Source organism: Thunnus albacares, chromosome 18, assembly GCF_914725855.1.
Source record: "Thunnus albacares chromosome 18, fThuAlb1.1, whole genome shotgun sequence".
Taxonomy (NCBI): Eukaryota; Metazoa; Chordata; class Actinopteri; order Scombriformes; family Scombridae; genus Thunnus; species Thunnus albacares.
The window spans coordinates 2,741,400-2,760,845 of record NC_058123.1 but is presented as its reverse complement, the minus strand read 5'-3'; the positions used below and the strand labels follow the sequence as shown (position 1 = coordinate 2,760,845).

General features: G+C 37.5%; 2 protein-coding genes across 3 annotated transcripts in view; both read right to left on the bottom strand.

Annotated features, from left to right (window-relative positions):
- Positions 1-19,446, bottom strand: part of LOC122968041 (oocyte zinc finger protein XlCOF6-like) — an 813,118-nt gene that overhangs the window by 671,423 nt on the left and 122,249 nt on the right. The gene's annotated exons all lie outside the window — the stretch shown is intronic.
- Positions 7,790-17,481, bottom strand: wdr45 (WD repeat domain 45). Of its 2 annotated transcripts, none has more exons than XM_044333015.1 (11): positions 17,347-17,481; positions 17,078-17,229; positions 16,047-16,121; positions 15,854-15,958; positions 14,418-14,523; positions 14,231-14,325; positions 14,074-14,153; positions 13,784-13,992; positions 10,769-10,870; positions 10,514-10,659; positions 7,790-8,185 (listed from the first exon to the last, which is right to left on the bottom strand). In XM_044333015.1, the coding sequence occupies exons 2-11, from the start codon at positions 17,124-17,126 to the stop codon at positions 8,076-8,078; spliced, it is 1,077 nt and encodes a 358-aa protein (XP_044188950.1). In that variant the 5' UTR covers positions 17,127-17,229; positions 17,347-17,481; the 3' UTR covers positions 7,790-8,075. The 2 variants fall into 2 exon arrangements, with proteins under 2 accessions (XP_044188950.1, XP_044188949.1); XM_044333014.1 differs by having other exon boundaries at positions 17,078-17,201.

The following is a 19,446-nucleotide window of genomic DNA, read 5'->3' as shown; positions in this document are numbered from 1 at the left end:
TGTTTGTGGACATGTGACCCTCTAAATGTAATATCTTGGGAGACAAGATTTTAGAGAAAACTTAAATTAATTTTAATTTAGAGCCGCAGCAATCAGGCAGTTAATCAATTAGTTAATCAGCAACTATTCTCATAATTAACAGTTTTAGTCATTTTTCACGGAACAATGACAAACATTTGATGGTTGTTGCTCCTCACATCTGATGACTTGCTGCTTTTCGTCGTCTTTACAGTAAACTGAATATTTTTGGGGTTTTGGACTCTTGGTCGAACAAAACGAGACGTGATGACATCAGCTTGAGTTCTTGGAAATTGTGATGGATAATTTTTGCTGTTTAATCATATTTTATAAACCAAATGATGAAGCAAAAAAATAATCTGCAAATTAATTGATAGGAAAAATGTATTTATTTATATGTTAGTTTTTATTTAACCACTGAGATTAAAAATCTCTCTTTCAAGAGCGTCCAGGCAACAACAAGTACAAACAACATAAAACACAAATATGTATCAAAATATGTCTCAATATCAGTTATAGATCATGAATCAAATTTATAATAAAGTCACATGAAATATTACATCCTAAAGACAAGTTAATTATTTTGTAACTGGTTAATCTATCCATCAGTTTTCCGCCGCTTATCTGGGTCCAGGTCACATTGATTGATTGATTATATTACAAAAAGTTATCATTACACACAGCTGGGAAGTATGATCAAATATGTGATATAAATGTCAATAAATTCATGTACTTTTGGTCGTTTTTTGACCAAACTGCCAATGAAAAAGGTACTAAATTGCACTCTATGTGGTGTTAAAAACGTCTATAAACGCTTTAATTTCTTAAAACACAAATTGATTTCTTCACATAGATGCTTGTTTAGTCTGATCAATGATCTAAAACCCCCAAATTATCAAGTTACTGATCAATTTATCACACAAGATGAAGAAAAATGGTAAATAGGCACAACTGAAAAGCTGCATCTTGAGAAAGTTTAGTATTTTCTCTTAAGAATGACAAAAGGATGAGAATTAATTTTCAATTTATCGTCTCAATGGTTTTTAGGCAAAAGACAACAAGCGAACACTGATTAGATGTGGATTATAAACATTTAAAATCATTCAGAGTGATGTTTAATTAAATTAAATTAAATTTGTTTAGCGCTGCAGAAACTTCTCTTCTTAACCGTTTTCACAGGTTGAATCAAACATCCAAACATTTTATTAATCAGTTGTTGTCATAAACTGATTAATCTGTAGGTGAACAGCTTTCTGTAGCTGACAGAATAACAATGAACAGACATCACAGTGAAGAGGAAATGAAGTTTCACAGTGAGTCACAGGACTGACAGTTCGAGCGTCTTCAGACGAGACACACAGATGATCAGATGTCTCTTTTCTCCTGGAAACGCTCACTTTGTTCTCTTTCTTTTTCTTTTTTTAACAAGAAAAGCATTATGTTACTTGGAACTGGCAGTAATTTGCTAAATGTAGACATAATTTCTTCAGTGAGCCGAAGCACAGAAGTCGGTTCATATTCCTTCATTTAATCTTCTGTTTAACTGACAGGTGGAATTACAGAGAGTGATTATGGCAAATCTCACTTCTCCTGTTCGCTCCGCTGACATGTTAATGGCTGGATTTGTCTCATGTGGTCAAGAAAAAAAAAAGAGTGTATAACTTGATATTTTATTCTGAATAGTAAGATTATTTTACACAGCTGGTCACAGAGTAATATTAATGTCACAGGTTGGTACAAACCTACATTACTAAGAAATGTATTTCACCAAACGTTCTCATTACATGCAGGTACGTTATCATCAGCTGTAGAAACAAGTTTAATTATCTCCATGAAGAGAAAAGGTTTGTTTATTATGTGATGATTCATTACTGCATTAACTGATGTTTTGTCCACTAGTTTTCTGCAGAAATATCATCAGTTTTTAAGTTGATATGTTGAACTTGTTAGCAAACATCCAGCAGTCACGTATCAACATTATCATTCATGTGGAGTCGTGTTTCTGTCCACCTGGTGAATATAAGTCTCTCTCTCAGTCTTCACTCTCTTTTAGCTTCTGTTTTTACTCTCTACCAACTCCTGAAGGAAATATCTTTGGCTCTTTAGCTGCTTAATGCTCCACTATATTCACCAGCAAGTCTAAAGCTAACTGTGTGTGTTTGGTGCTGAGCAGGTCGTGTGTACAGCGGTGATGATTTGTTGGCAACATACAGTTTAGTACAATCCAATAAAACAGATATTCTTTTTAAAAACCATGACAGTGGAGGCCACACATCATATTAAAACTGCATTTTTTTGGGTTTGTTTTCAAACAAGTGACTCATCATCGCTGACATTTAAAACATCATCCCACTTGCACGAATGACAAGTGCCTGTGAAAGTGTGCCGTTAAACTGCTGCTGCTGCTGCTGCTGCTGTGAAGTAGAAGCTAAAAACCGAAGCTCAGATACATCAGAATAAATGTGAGGGCAGGAACAGGGGTCAGCGTTTAAAATGTCAGAGTGGGATCTGATGCACACCTACTGGTTCAGGCCCGGTCGACCGGTTCAGGGCTGTTCAGTATGATTCAACGGCGTTTAATGAACGAGGGGGCGTTGTGATGAACTGTAGCTGCTAAAACCTACAGTTTGTACAACTATGAGGACGAGACGACCTGCAGACACGACGTAAATAATTTCAGGTCAAGACTTATTTGTTATTGTTTGTTTCTTTAGGTACTTAAACAAAGAAATCTAATATAAATCCAAAACAAAGCAATCCATAAAAGACTCAAACAAATGTATGAAATATCAAGTTAGCAGTCAGTTAGCTTAGCTTAGCATAAAGACTGGAAGCAGAGGGAAACAGCTCACTAATTAACATGTTATATTTTGTTTCTGGGACATTTCTGAGTCAGATTTTGTGTTTTCTGTCTTTGTTATGATCATTTTGTGTGTTTGTTTTGTATAAAATGAACTTCTGTCGGCAGGTTTTGTGTGTTTTTTCTACATTTATTACCTTATTTTTTATATTTGCAGCTTATTGGACGACACCACTGAATAGCAGATTTTTTTCTCCTTGTCCTTTCAGCTTGATGTTTGTTCTTCTTCTCTGTGCAGAATGATGTTTGCAGTTCGTTTTCACATTCATCTGCTGAAAGAGGAACAATAAACACTTCAAAAACAAAATCAAACTTTTGCACCAAACGGCTACACTTCATTCATATTACCAGATTTTTTTTTGTCCTACCATCTTCATGCTGTCGTGCTCAGTGAAAAGCACTTTCATCTCTGGTTGGCTTTGTCATAATAATAGTTCTGTGTGTGGAGAATTTTTGCAGATTGTTCAAGTCTACAGAAACACAAATATACTGTTGAAGCAAAACCTTTTTATTTTTCTCCACAACAAATCAGTGCAAAACACAGCGTTTAGCAAAATAATATGCTCTCTATCGAGGTCTGTAAACAAAAGAAAACTGAGGAAAAAATGTACAAAAAATAAAAGAGGAAAGAAACATACAGGCTACATCTCGACGCCTAGCTGAGTCCGGTCACAGCACCTCATCAGCATCGCAGACAACGTCTTCGCTGGCTGGACATCAAAGCTTCTTCATCACATTGCTCTTCCTCTTCCAGCACACAGAGCTGATGGTCATACACCTTCCACCGCCACGCAGAGAGAAACTCTTCAATTGCATTGAGAAATCGAGTCGGGTGGAAGGTATTGAACAAGAAATTGTGGATGGTCAACAAACCAATTTTTGGACCAAAGCTGCTCGATGGAAGTCGATGTTGTCCCATAGTGCAACATATCGGTGTTGCGCTACATCATCTGTGTGGCCCACTGGTATCAAATGTTGTGCAGTCTGTTAAAAAATGTGAGTATGTGGGCTGCGTTGTGTGGACCGAGGTTGGCACGGCGATGGAGGAGACCTTCATGTGTGATGGCAGCAGACATTGTGATCTCTGTGGGATCACATTAGCATCCGTTTCCAGTACGCTCTGAAAACAAAAACATATACATATCTAAAAAAAAATCAGTCAATATGGTGTAGTTCGCTACACTGGGTGTAGTGTAGGGATGTGCAGAGAGCCCAGTATTTGTATTTTTATTTGTTGAGGCAGCAAAATTATTTGTATTTGTATTCGAATAAAAGTGTAAAGAGGCTTAAAAATCCTGTTTTTGTTTTTCTTAGCTTTTAATTTTAGAAAATTAAAGTGTTACAATAAGTGTTCATAAATAAACTACTTTATGAAGGAGGTCCCCACATCGGGTCTTGAACTTGAGTCTCCCAGATCATAGACGACTGCGCTGACTACTGAGCTAAAACTTTACTCATCACCTCACTGCAGGCAGACCTCTACCTATTTATACACCCATAACACAGAGACAGCACAGCGTTTAACATGTAGGGAAGAACTTCAAAGGTGATTCTTGCTTTGCACTTTTCATTTATTGCCTATTTTTTACAACCTAACTTTGTGGAAAGGAGAAGAGGAACAACAGGTTATGGAGAGTCTCTTGGGAGCACTTTGCATGTGTCAGTAGCTCAGCTTTATCTCTGGGGAACACCCCCAACAAATCATTTTTAGAATATTTGTATGAAACAAATATTCGTATAAAACCCACTATTTGTGCTTTGATGAATAATGTATTTGTATTCGGTAGGTAGACTCCTAGTGTAGTGTTTAATGTCTCAGACCTTTGATTCTTTCAGAATTTCTCTCAAAAGGCTCCGTGTGGAGAATACGGGTCAACATGGAGTCTAATTGCATTATTTTCCATCTGGACATACGAACCCTTAATGTCTTTGTCTCTCAGTTCTTTAGAAAAAACAACAACATACCACAGTATATTGTGCAGGATTATTGTACAGTTATAGATTGAATGACATGGCAGCCGTTCATGAAGTAAACAGGTGACACACAACAACTGATGTATAATTTGTGGAGTCCTGAATTATGTAGAGTGAATGAAGATGTGGACATGTACCTGTGCTCCAGTCTAAATGTCCTCTCTCATCGTCAACCCAAGATTGAGAACATGGTCAACTAACATTCCCTGGATTTCATCATAAAGTCTTCTTCTTCTTTGTCCTCCCCTTCCTCCCTCTACCTCTTCCTCTTGCTGCTCTGTTGGCTTCCATTGTTGTAAAAAGGTTCTCACCTTTATAGTGCTCATATCCTGATCGATGAGTCGACAATTAAGCAAATATGTGTTTGTCCAGGCGGCTCGTTGGTCCGTGGGTTTGGCATTTTGAAGGGCTGTGTTTTTAAAACAGGCGACTTTATGTCAGATTCCTTCCAGTCTTATGTAGAGAAACGTGTTGCAAAAAACGACGTGTTGAAATGAGTAAATGTGTTTTGAAGACTTCATCTGAGGTTTTGCTGTCTGAATGTCAATAACTGTGCTTTATGTGTCATTTTAGCTTGTTAGCAACTGAAACAAAACTGTAATACAAACTTCTATAAGTGAGTTTATTTATTATATTATACAGTGAAGTACAGCTTACTGGACCACTGGATAGCAGAGGTATCATTTACAAACAGGCTCCAAAGGGTTTTAATGAAATGAGAGAAGTCTTTTCCATTTTAAAGGTATCCTGTGGAGTTTTGTAACGCCAGTAGCACCAAAGAGAAATGGTTTTACGATTACGTCATCTTGCAGTTGATTTCACACCATAACAGTTGGTGGCGGTAACATGCCAACAATCAGCTTTATAAATGTTTTAAATGCACTCAGCGTATTTGCCTTTAGGTGTCTAACACTGAATGCAAACAGTGTGTTTACAAGGTCTTTCTCAGTCACATCTGAATGCTCGCACCTGTCTAAGTTTGTCCTGTTTACCTGAGCAGATGGTCGGCTGAGAAGTTCAAATACAGACGAGCAGCTGTGAGGCTGTTAGTTTACTTCAACTTTAAGTTGTTCTTGTCAAACTTTCTCAAGTTTTAAAATAATTTTTTGTTAATAAAACTTGCTCTGTTTTCCCGTTCCAAACATCTACTGCTCTGTAGTAAAACGTATTCTCAAACAGGTTTTGAAACAAATATATTAGTGGGTCACATTTCACATGTCTATGAGTTGTTAACAGCTCCACCAAATAGTGATTTTTCCCTCTAAACTTCTCACATGCTTTCATTTCAATAAATGTTCAAATGATCCAATATTTCAGCAAAAATCAAAGATTAGAGAAAAAGTCCAAAAACTGAAAACAGATTTGTGTATCAGAACTTTGTTTTTTCTTCTTTCCTCTCCCATTAATCATCTCACCACCCCTCAGATTTATCTGCTGACCCTTTGGAGGGGCCCGACCCCTAGGTTGGGAACCACTGGACTAAACTAGCTAACTGTATATAAAGTAGTGTAAACTAGCTCCACCTCCAGCAGCTACAACAGTAACATGCTGCTCTAACACTGATGCTTCACTATTAATAATCTAATGATGTCATATATAATAATATATCAATCAGAGGGACCAAACCACTACTTTTACTGCAATACTTTAACTACATCAAGCTCATAATACTTATGTACTTTTACTGCAATACTTTAACTACATCAAGCTCATAATACTTATGTACTTTTACTGCAATACTTTAACTACATCAAGCTCATAATACTTATGTACTTTTAGTGTAGGGGGATTTTCATGCAGGATTTTACTTGTAATGGAGTATTTTTACTTTACTGAGTAATTCTTCCTCCACTGGTTAAAGAGTGTTTTTCTCTGTAAATGCATCAGTATCAGCGTCACTCAGACCAAATAAAACAAGCAATAACAGACAAAACTTGATCTTCATGGAACATTTGTTTGGATGACAAAACAAACAACAGATTTGTCCACAGCTGGTAATGAGTGTCTGTGAATGTGATCTGCCAAGCATCACATGCTCCCAGGTGCATGTTTATTATTATGAATGCTGGTGTGTATACTCATCGCTATCTACTGTGTGTGTGTTGTGTGAGTGTTTATATTCTCCGGCTATAATCATGATCATTTACTGTTTGCTAAATCTCTTCCCCAAACTGAGATTGTCCAATTATAGCGTTGGAAAGATGAGATCTGCAGCACAGGGTTATAATAAGAGCTTACAAACATCATAAAAATATCATAGAAAAGATCAAAGATTTTAGGAAACATCATAAAACACGTGATGGATTAATTCATATAGAGAAAAAGGTAAATTAATGTCCTCATTTAATCATAAGGTGCAGTTTTGTTTTGCCTTTCTAAAACCAAAAAGCAAAAGTGTAAGAGGAGGATTAAACCATAGATTGTATAAAAATATGGACGTAGTTACCATGACGTCACCCGTTGGTTTCTGAGGAGCGGTTTTGAAGCTCAAAGTGAGCCGCTCCGGCCGTCGCCATCTTGGCAGTGCGTGACGCTGACTAACTCCCAGCCAATCAAAAATGGGCAAATGGCTGAAACAAGCCAGCTAGCGGCTGGCGGACCTGTCACTCAAAGCAGCCATGTCCTTCATTATGCATAACATAATGGGGGTTTATGGGGATTGACTCGCTTTTGGAGCCTCAAGTGGCCGTTCAAGGAACTGTGTTTGCCTAAGCTGCTAACGTTAGCATGTCTGGCTAACTAGCTTGCTATAAGCATTATCTCAAAGGCTAAGGAGCTTATCACTAGCTGACTATGCTAGTAGTAAGAAGACTAAGAAATTAAAGAAGTTAAAAATGAATTTCAATTCGACTTCAACAGGTAATGTCTCATAAATACAGCAAACTACTTCCAAGGTTTAAATGTATTTGTCACATAAATCGACCAGTCGGACTCATGTAGGCTAATAGAAAACTTTATTTTTATTCACACTGCTACATACTGTAGATACAACTGATTACAAAGACAAAGGACTTTATAAAACGTGTCTCTCTGATTCTCTGAACACAGGCCCGTCTGCCTCCAGAACACCAACAATAAACATTAACTCATCAGTCGTTTTCATCATTATTCTTCTTCGTCATCATCGTCGTCACATTTCCTCCTTGTTCTTACGTCTGACTTTGTCCTTCCAGATGATGTTTCTCCACCGCTTTCTCTCTCTCTCTCTCTCTCCGCGGCAGCCTCAGAAGTCGTCGTCATCACATATATCCAGATACACGTCGAAGGCTTCTCGGTTGCAGTTTCCGTCAGGAGTGAACACGTACTTATGGAAGGTCCCGTCCACACAGATGGCTGCAGGACGAGAAGAGAAAGAAGCAAAAATTCAATGTAAAGCTTATAGTCTTTGTGCACCAAGTCCGTTTTTTCGTATGCCTTTTTTAAATCCTTCATCTGACAAAAATCGTTACGCACAGAAACCTCGCACACTGAGTCCGATGCATTTTATTACTATATTCGCTGCAAAAATTCGCAATATGAGACGAAATGATCAGCCTTTCGACTGGATCAGCAGATATTCAGGGCACAGCCTCAAAACGCTGCAACATACAGACAAGATCATGATCAATAGTCGTCCTGTGATCAGTCTGTGTGTAACTTCTCTGCTGGAGCTGATAGTATCAGTGTTTCCAGGCTGTGTTGTTTGCGTGTACGGTGGCTCTGAGTGGTCAAACAACTCTGTAAAGGCTTTTGACCAAGCGGCAACCTCCGGGGCTGTAAAATGAAGCCAAAAACTGCAGTTCCTTGAACGACCACTTGAGGCTCCAAAAGCGAGTCAATCCCCATAGACCCCCATGTTAAAATGTCCAACTTTACAGCAGAAATAAACATGTTTACAGCCTGGTACAAACAACGGTTTTGGTCTCTAAAGCTAATTAAACTGTACGGGGGGTGAATTTTTTTATAACTCACCCGTTTAAATTTTATTAAGCCGTAAAGTTCTGCATAATGAAGGACATGGCTTCTTTGAGTGACAGGTCCGCCAGCCGCTAGGTGGCTTGTTTCAGCCATTCGGGAGTTAGGCAGCCAATCAAACTTTCGGAGTCGGTGTGTAAACGTGATTGACACAACATGATGTCGTATTTATTTTTTAAGGTGTGACAATTTCGGATGAAAAAAACGGACTTGGTGTGCAAAGACCTTTAGTCAGTTAATCGATTAGTTGCCAGCTATTAAATTAACCGCCAACTGTTTTGATGACTGATTAATCATTTGGAGTCATTTTTGAGAAGAAAATGTCCAAATTCTCTGATTCCAGCTTCTTAAATGTGAATATTTTCTAGTTTCTTTAGTCGTCTATGATAGTAAAGTGAACATCTTTGGACAAAACAAGACGTTTGAGGACGTCGTCTTCTGCTTTTGGGAAACACTGATCAACATTTTTCACCTTTTTCTGACATTTTATGGACCAAACGACCATAATTTAGTCAGTTTGTTTCAGCCTTCGTTAAATATCATCTTTGTGTTTTTTAAAGCAGCAACACTGACTCGACTGGTGTGAATAAACAATATGAAGGACACATTGTCATCACGTCTTTGTGGGACAAAAACATGCTGATTACAATTTAATAAGAAAAAAAGGAAACTGACAGAAGAACAATAAGAGTAATTAGGAAAGAATGAAAAACTTTTGTTCGGCCAACGTTACTAAAAGATAATTTGGTGTCAAACAGACTTTATAGATTTTCAGCTGAAGAGAAAACAAAAGGAGATTTTTTATTAAAGTCTAAAGTGATTAATAGTGAGTCATCTTCATCACTTTGCTGAAAACACTTTGACACAAACACTGTTTTTATTCTTTAATCATTTCCAGTCGCTTCTACTTTACAGTTTTTTTTTTCCTGCATCAGTGAAGCTCAACACTCAGATGCTTCACATTAAAGCTCTGAGATCTGAGAGGGAGGTCGTCATCCTTTAATGCCTTAAAAAGGTTTTCAATGTGACACGTCTGCGCAGGAAGTGGTGCGTTTCATCAAGTCAGGCTGCTACTAATGATTATTATCATTATCAGTTCTACTATCAAGTCTATAAAATGTCAGAAAATACTTAAAAAGGAACATTAAACTTCCTCAGACACAAAAACGATGTCATTAAATTGCTTCTTTTGACCAAAACCTGAAGATAAACAGTTTTCTATCAGTGTTTCACAACCTTGAAGATAAGTTTTGACCTCTAAACTTCTCAGATTGTCTTATTTGAATAGATTCACAGAGTCAAAATGATCTGATATTTCATAAAATAGCAAAGATTGACGATTAGATCAAATTCAGTTTTGAGTAGCAGCAAATTCTCACAACTGAGAAGCTGAAGTCAGGTAACGTTTGCTAGAAAAACGACTGAAAAGATGAATCAATTATCCAAATAGAGGCTGATTATTTTTCTGTCGATGGAGCTGCAGAAATCAACACTATAATCAATTTAATGAAACAAGTGATAAAACAAAGTGCTGTTTCATTTATGTCAACAGCAAATTAAAACAGAAAGATCTGTTGAAATATGAATAAATACATTTATAAAACAGGGAGAAAATCAAACTAAAGGTTTGTCTCAAATATAAACTTGTTTCAAATGAAGACCTGCTTCTTAAATAAAACTTCACTAGAAAACAAATCGTTTCCTCACCGATGACTGAGTTGACGTTCTTGGACGTGTTCTTTCCGAAAGCGCAGATACAGGCACACTCAGCAGGCACGGTGAAGCTGGCCAACGACCACTGGCTGTCCACATACTGACCAATCACAGGGCCCACCTTCCCGACACGCGCCAACCTGCGACAGGAAGGAGGAAGAATAAAGAGACACATTAGACCGGCAGAATGTTAAAGAAGAAGAGTCCCGGTGGGGGTAAAAGCAGCTGATTTGTAGAAGTGGTTCTTACGCTGAGCGGCGGTTCAGTTTGGTGTCTTTGAGTGCAAAGATGTGAACTGTTCCTTTATCGCTGGAGGCGCAAAGGAAGGAGGAGTCGTGACTGAAGTTGATGCTGGAAAACAATAAACAAAGCAGAAAGAGACGCTGTCAGAGACCAAACTGTGAGTGTTTCTCCACAAGACAATATGGAGGCGTGCTGCTTCTCACTGGAGCTGCACCGGAGCTAATGACTTACATTATTTATTAATCTGAGTAATAAGAATTGCATTCACACTTTATTTGAGAACACCCTGACGTCTTCAATTCGCTCGTCTCGTCTGATTAACAGACCAAAACTTTAAGATACAGAAGGAAAAGAAGAAATCGTCACATCTGAGAAGCCGGAACCAGAAAATGTTTTGACACTTTTGCCTGAAAAATGTGTCATCCGGGCTCCTCCTGAGTTGAGTGACAACCTGCCCAAGCCAGCCCTCCAATCGTGACGCTTCGATCCGTGTGTGCCGAATAGATAAATAAATGTCTGGCCGGCCGCTAGTCGGGGGCGGCTGGGACTCAGGGAACAGCCGCCAGAGTGCCTCTCTTTGTTGTTGTATGAAAATTAGTGTGATATTTTATAAGCCGCTTAGAACTAGACATTGAGAGTGAGGTGTTATTTTTGTTATTTTCTTTGTGTTAGTAAGTCTAGTAGGGCTGTAGTCTGCTGGTCGATTAGTTGGTCGATATGCTCTCGTCTGACTAAATTCTCATTGGTCGAATAATCTTTGTGTTATTTTCATAAGGAGAAAAGTGCTACATCAACAGCTTTCCAGGATTAATCCATTATTTTCCGCGGCGGGCGGGACAGACTAACAAATTACCTGTGAAAACAACGGGGGTGTATTCAAAACACCCCCGTTGTTTTCACAACTTTGAACTCGCCCAACCTAACGGAGACTGCTGGGTCTAACGGTACTCAACGGTTTCTGAACGTTTACTGAATCTGTGTTTTTCCATAATGAAACAACGAGAACCCCCCGCCAGGCCAAAAAAAAAATTTTTGTTTGGGAGTCTCTGAGCAGCGCTGTTCCGGTACGTGAGCCAACCTCTGTGTCGTTGCCTGGGAAACCACTGGTCGCGCGGCTCCGTTAAGGAGTATGTTTGCGTAGCGAGCGGGAAAGAGCGAGGAGCAGAGAAGTCACGGTGGATGTGAGCGGAGCAGAGGAAAAGGTTAGTAGTAAATTGTCAGTCTGGCAGTAAATGTACAGCACAGACTACAGTCTGTCAGTTAATTAATGCTAAAAAGTCACGTCTGTTGTTTTCCCCAAATGCTGGAAAAGTGAAGGCGGTTAGCTCCAAAGTTAGCAACAATGGGTTAGCATAACCTGAAGACACCAAACAGAGAAATACAGAACAGAGAGATGTGTGGCTGCTGAGTTCACTGTGCACTCTGTCCCTACTCTTTTGCTGTTAAAGCCATTTGTATGTGTGTGTGTGTTAAGGTCATTCCCTGGTTGCCACACTAGGTGGCGTATTGGACAGCAGGATATAGAAATGCATATGTAGAAGAAGAGGAGATTACTTCTCAGGTGTGCTGCTTACCGGGAGAAGCACACAGTTTTTTTTAGAGGCTAATCTTAAAGCCTTTTTTTTGTTTGTTTTCATGCAAGTTATAGGTGTAAGTGTGTGTATAGCAAAGGCTTTATTGATACACGGTGGTAAATAAATACATCTTAACACAAGTCGGAAGATGTTTGATTTACTACATGACGACGCGTCAATTACATATCTGGGTAACAGCCCAGTCGAAATCAAGTCACTACATTTGGTTATATTGTTTTTTTTTCGGCTCCTCTCCCTTAGTTAGTAGTTTGGCCTTCCCAGCAATAAACGACTGTTTAACCAGTCAACATTCTGGATTTATGTTGCTTGCCTTTCCCCTGGCGAGCTGTAACAAATGATTTAAACAATTGTTCAAAACAATTATTGACTAATCAATTAATCGTCGCAGCTCTAATTCTCACAATCACAGTTAGTTTTAAAATGCTGAACGACATTAAAACAGCTGCATCTCTTCTTCTTTGTTCTCTTTTCAGTTGACGAACAACAACAACAAACATCGTCATTAATCATTATCTTATGATCAAGAAGAGCAGCTTAATAACATTTATAATTAGTGATCAGATTAGAGAAAGTTGCTTCTCTGTCATCACTGTGTTATAATTCAGTCAAATACACAAACTCATTTTTTTGTGCTTCGGTTGTCAGACGAGTGAAAGAATAAGAAGCGGTGATACGATCGCAGCTCTTTAATACTACATGTTAACCAGCGGTCGATCTGAAACCGCTCAACTGATCGTATGATTATTTTATGATCTCAACGTTGTTCTGACAAGATGAAGATTTATTCACTCTGGAGACTGTTTTGGGAAAACTTCAGTTTTAAGGTTCAGAAAAAAAAAACCTCCTGGATGGAGCTGAAACTGAGAGAAAAAAAAAACTACATTTATAAATTTTAAAGATCCCCTCTAGACATGTTTTAGGAGGTAAAAAAATCCTCTGCTTGGATTAATAATTTGTGTCAGATATGGTTTTCCCCCCCCAAAAAAGTTCAGTTAACTAGTTAAAAATTCTTAATATAACATCTCCTTCACCCTCATTAAAACCCAGAATCTCTGAATCTGTAAATATTGTTGATTTATCAACTTTTCCTGCATTTGTGTGCAACGGAGGCTTCGAGTTACCACTGTTATAAATTGCATACTTGGACCACGATTGGCTCCAAACTAGTTGTGATGTCACAGATTTAAGGTGAACACAGAGAAACAAACACATACATCATTCTGCACAGAGAAGAAGAACAAACATCCAACTGCAGGAACAAGAAGGAAAAACATGTTTTCGAGTGGAGAACAACCATTAGTTGTTAAATGCTTCGGTCCAGGCTCGAGAACAAAGGGGGGGGGTCATGATTTACTGCTCTTACTGTCGGGGCATACTGACGCCTTAAAGCACACACACAGTCATACATCAGCCGGTCAGACTGTACCAGTAGAGGGTGGCCGGGTCGGTTCCTCTGCGCAGCTCCACCAGTTTGTCTCTGGTCGTCGTGTCGAACAGACGGATGAGAGTTCCTTTACGAGAGGCGGAAGCCGCCACGCTGCCGGGCTGATTCAGAGCCACGCAGGCGATCTCGCTCTGATGGGCGTTGATGGTGAAAGGAGCTGATGATGTACCAGGTTTAGTGTTGGACAAGTCCTAAAGAAAAAATAAAGTTTATTACATTAAATTACAGAGATGTTTTCTTTAAAATAGAAGCTCTGTTTGTTTGTGACTTACGACCAGCTGCAGGCTTCCGCATTTATGACCTGGAAAGACCAGCAGCTGTTTCTCCAGACTGGGACACAAATCACACAGACCTGCGACACATTAGAGTTACGTTTATTAAAAAAAGCAGAAGAAGACAAACAAAGAGAAGAAGAGAAGGAAGGCTGACCTTTAGGGTTATCTCTGGTGTCAAACTCAAACAGTTTGACAGGATTCTCTGGAAAACTGTAAACATAGATCCTGTTTTTTAACACAATGATGACCCTGGAAAACAAAAAAAACACAACAATTATATTTACTATACTTCAGTGATATTTATTATTTTACGTAGCTGCACAGAGACAAAGTGGACTCACTTGTCATGCCTCATGCGAACAGCTAGAACGGGTTTAGTGAAGGTGAACTCCAGCACCAGCTTGTCTTTGGGGTCCCGAGACTCCCGAGCATCGTCCCAGATCAGCACTGAGATCAAAGAAAATATGAAATATGAAGATGTTTGTTCCACACAGAAAGAAAAAAAAGATCCGAATCAAACGTCAGCAGTGAGACGACGAGCACTTGAAAACAGTAACCATGACAACCAGGGACGTTCTTTACATAGTCGGGCTTATTTCATCATCCACTGTTATTATTTTCTCGATTAATTGAAAAATGGCCGTTATAATTTACAAGACAACATCTTCAAATTCCTTGTTTTTCTCTGACTAACAGTTAAAAACCCGACAATATTCATCTCACTATCCTATATGACAAATAACAGCAGCAACTCCTCCGTTGATGGATTATCAAAGTAGATCAATTTTCTCCTGATCGTTTCACTGATTCATCGACTAATCTTTGTGTTTCTAGTGTCATTTTTTGTTGCCGTGTGTTTTGAGCCATGTGTTGTATGCCCCCCCCCCCCCCTCACTTCCTGTCATCTCTCTACTGTTGCTATCTAATAAAGGCGTACAAACTAATAATGGTGGGAAATAAAAATGTTGGAATTGAAAGAAAGCTCGGAGAAGAAGAGAAAAAAAAAACACTCAAAAGCTTGTAGAAGAAGAAATGTGTATTTTCTGGTGTGTCGTCAGTTCTTGATGAAGGCGTCTGCACACAGCTCCTCTTCAGCTTTGTGATATTGTTTTTTTTTTAATCATTTTTGTAATTTTAATTGGTTTGTTCAACTGTTTGGATGTTTGAATGTTTGTAACAAATGTGCCAAAGTATAATAATGAACAATATTTAGTTTGTATCATGTTTGAGTTGAATAAAAGTTAAATATTACGTTAGACATTAATCTGACAGACACTTTGGTCTAAAACGACTCATGAATGTACATTTAGGAACAATTTGGGACTCAGTTTCTGGACAACCTGGGAATTTTCCTCTTCAGATTGTTTAAATTGAATGACTTTTAGACACATGAAAAGATTAAAACATTCAGGATTTCACAAGAAAAGTCTCAAACCTGAGTAGAGCTGCAACTTGTTTTCACTGTTTTCTCGTTTAATCAATTAATTGTTTGGTGTCTGTAAATGTCAGGAAATGTCTTGTTTTGTCCACAACCCAAAAATATTCAGTTTACTGTCACAGAGAACTAAAGAAACCAGAAAATATTCACATTTAAGAATTTGGATTCAAAGAATTTGGACTTTTTCTCTTAAAAAATGACTCAAAACGATGAATCGATTATCAATATAGTAACTGTAAACCAGAGAGTATGAGGAAAAATAATTCTCCATAATGTTACGACGCTGGGAAACTCTAATGTTGAGCTTTTATCGTAATAAGTGACTTCATCTAAACTCACCAGATATTTCTGAGAATTTGGGATTGACGCCTCCTCCGACGACGGCCAGCAGGTTGGATCGATGCAGCATGGAGCACTGAGCCACGCTGCCTACCTGCTCATGATCTGTAAAAACACAAACACACACAAATAAAGTCTCATTAGCATTCAGCTAGCCTTTAAACAGACAGTCAGTCATGGTACGTTTACTCACCCAGGTGACCCTTCTCCATCAGGGGCTCAACGTTGTAAATCCTGACCCCCGTCTCCATCGCACAGCAGAAACAGCCTTATGAGGAAATGTTGGAGGGGAAGGAAGCACAGATATGTAACAATGATAATGAAGAAAAATGCCATAAAAACAAAGGAGGAAGCAGGTGTAAACACTGTCCTCACAGCGCACTGCTGCATTAAAGGTCTAAATTATTCCACTGCTAATAATAATAAAATAACAGCATAAAAACCAGATAATAGAAATAAAACAGATGTGACAGGAGAGGTCAAGAAGCTACAGGTTTATAGAGCGGATCTCCTGTAAACTTTAAACATGTTCATAGTTTTTCTAGTGTGTCTTAAACCAGCAGTCAGGTGTCCATATGAGCAGTGAAAGAGGTTTTCCTCGCTGTAATCATTCCTCCTGTTCATACTGGATATTAAAAGATCCTTCAAATGTGCTTTCAATGGAAGTGATGGAGGATAAAATCCACAGTGTGTCCACACAGTCATTTAAAAGTAGATGTGAAGCTTATATGAGGCTTCAGCAGTCTGAGTTAGTCATATCAAGTGGATATCTGACACATTTACAGTCTTTTTAGCATCAAATTCCCTCTTTGTGTTTCCTCGGACAGTGTTTCCCTGTTGAGCTGCAGGTGGAAGTATAGTAACAAAAAGAGGAACTTTGGCACTAAAAAGACTGTAACGTTGAAAGATATCTACTTGATTTGACTCATTTAGACGCTGAAGCTTCATATTAGCTTCAGAGGAATGATTACAGCAAGGTTCACTGTTCATTTGGGCTCCTGACTGTTGTTTTAAGACACACTTGAAAATTGTGAACTTGCCCTTTAACCTTTCACCATGAATGTAATTTGCACCAGTTGGAAAATCTTAGTGTTGTAAATATCTTTAGTTTTAATGGTTTTTATTATTCTAGAAATATTATATGAAAGCCTCGTTTGGTTTGAGTCAGACTGAAGCAGATAAAGAGACGTTACATTAGTTAAGATGTCTGTAGCTGAAACTCACTCTGGTCCTGGTTGAACTGCAGGCTGTTGACTCCTCTCTGCTGAGCCATGGCTGCTCAAACTACCGTCACCGTCACCGAGCTGTTACCGGTAAACTACAGCTGCAGCCGGACCCGAAGGACAACCTGAGCCGGAGGACAGAGACAAACATGACTGTTGTGACGTTAGCTCCAGGTAGCTAACGCACGTTAGCAGCAGATTAAAAAAGCGCCATAAACGCGGCTGCAGGTCAGTTTTTACTTCGACATTAATAAACATGTGAATTCTCACCATGAACACGCAGACTGGAGACGATGTGGAGGCTTTAAAACGCAGAAAACAGGACAAACACCGCGAAACACAACAACACAGATGTCGCAACACCACGATTTGTTTTTGTTTTCCACGTTACGACGTCATCGACGCGTGCTTCCGGTTTTGTTCCGCTTTCCGGTTTAAAAATAAAACTTTCTACCACAATTGAATTTAAGAGACAATATGAAGTAAAACACGTGTAAACACGAATAATATAAAAATTATTATTATTATTATTATTGTTGTTATTATTATTATTAATTAAAATAATAAAATATTATTTTAAAAAGATAACAGAGTGGCTGACTCCATATATATAATTTAAAAAAATATATGTTTAAACAAAACATACATCTTCCAGTATTGCATTGTAATAATAATAATAATAATAATAATAATAATAATAATAATAATGCATTCGATTTGTACTTCACTTTTCATTCAGAGTGAATCTCAAAGTGCTAAAGTGTTAAAAACATTTAACATAAAGGAAATAAGAGTTAAGATGGAAAAAAAGAGAGTTGGAAATTGATTTGAATGAAGATGATTGGGATAAAGCCATAAACTCAATTAATTCTGTATTTATCTGTATGTGTCTACGTGAAACACAGTTTAAGGTTTTTTATATGCTCCACGTTACATCTTCAGTATTCAGCAAATTCAATTCCCAGGTCTCATTGTGCATAAATTAATATAATTGTAATTAATTCTTTTTGGGTCCATATCTCCATGAAAATTAATTTAATCTTCCATCTGAATAAAAATTCTTATCCATCCCTTCTTCTCCTTAATGCTAATAAAGGGACATTAGACCTAAATAAATTAAATATAAATTTTTGGGGAAACGTTTGTTGTTTATTCCTCCAATGAGTCTGAACCTCCTACAGTTGATGTGGTACAATATCTGTTTGTAACTTTATATATTTGTTATGTTAAAAACATTCTTATAGGGTAATAACAGGTAAAGGTAATATCTTAGAGGCTCATGGTTCAAGTTGTTTTCTTTATTTTCACATCTTAAAACTAATTTTTATCTTCTGGCTTTTTATGGTAATTTGTTTCATTTGTGTTCTTGATTATTCTCACCTTTAAAGAATTGCTTTAATATGTGATTAATGTCGTCTGCTTCCTTCTGCTTTTAGTTTTTTTTTTGTTTTGTTTTGTTTATGATTCTTTCTACTTCTGTAAAGTGTCTCTTCTTCTTCTTCTTCTTCTTCTTCTTCTTCTTGTTATTATTATTATTATTGTTATTATGCTCCAGTGCACATGGCAATGAGATGAAGATGAATGAAGATGAATAAATAAAATAAAATAGACAATAAAGAGAATAAGATGTAATTTAAAAAAGCAATAAACTATAAAACTTATCTTACAAAACTATTGTGCAATCACTAGTGAAGTACATACAGTATATATGATGATTGATTGCTGTAAGATATTATTATTTCGTGCTAATGTATTTTTTCCTCCTTTGATAAACTTTAATTTTGTTGAGATGTCTTTAAATTTTATTTTGAAGGATTTTTTAAAAAAATCTCAATATTACAATCATTTTTACTCCTTTCATGCTTTATGTTTTCTGTGTGTTTGTCTTGTTATTTGTGCAAATAAATAAATTAAACTGAAACTAAACTTTATAAAGGAAAACACAGTAAAGTTTGTTATTGTATCTTTATAGCAGACAAACTTTAACTTCAAAGATCGTGTTAAGATTTGTAAAAAATAGTCTGCTTTGAATAATAATCTGTTTCTAAGATGGTTTTACCACAAAAAAGTTCAAATATCTTGATAAAATCCTTAAAATGACATCTCCTCCTTCTCCCTCTTCAAATATCTATCTAAGATAAATAATATCGAAGAATCTAAGAACATGCAAATATTAATGAATTAATTAATTTCTACAAGTTTAACTGCTCTCTCCTCCTTCACTGTAAAGTCCATTCTCAGTGTTTCAAGTTTCCACGTAAGTTGAATTCTGGACCACGATTGGCTCCAAACGAGTTGTGACGTCACAAATCCTGCTCGTTAGATTCAACCTTTAAACTCAGATTTATCAGTGAGCTCAGAGAGAAACTT

Excerpts from the sequence above, each read along its gene's own strand:
- wdr45 (XM_044333015.1), bottom strand. The coding sequence starts at position 17,126 with ATGGCTCAGCAGAGAGGAGTCAACAGCCTGCAGTTCAACCAGGACCAG. Across the intron at positions 14,524-15,853 it reads CAAATTCTCAGAAATATCTG|TGCTGATCTGGGACGATGCT; the intron begins GTGAGTTTAGAT and ends CTTTGATCTCAG. Across the intron at positions 10,871-13,783 it reads GACCCGGCCACCCTCTACTG|CATCAACTTCAGTCACGACT; the intron begins GTACAGTCTGAC and ends ATTGTTTTCCAG.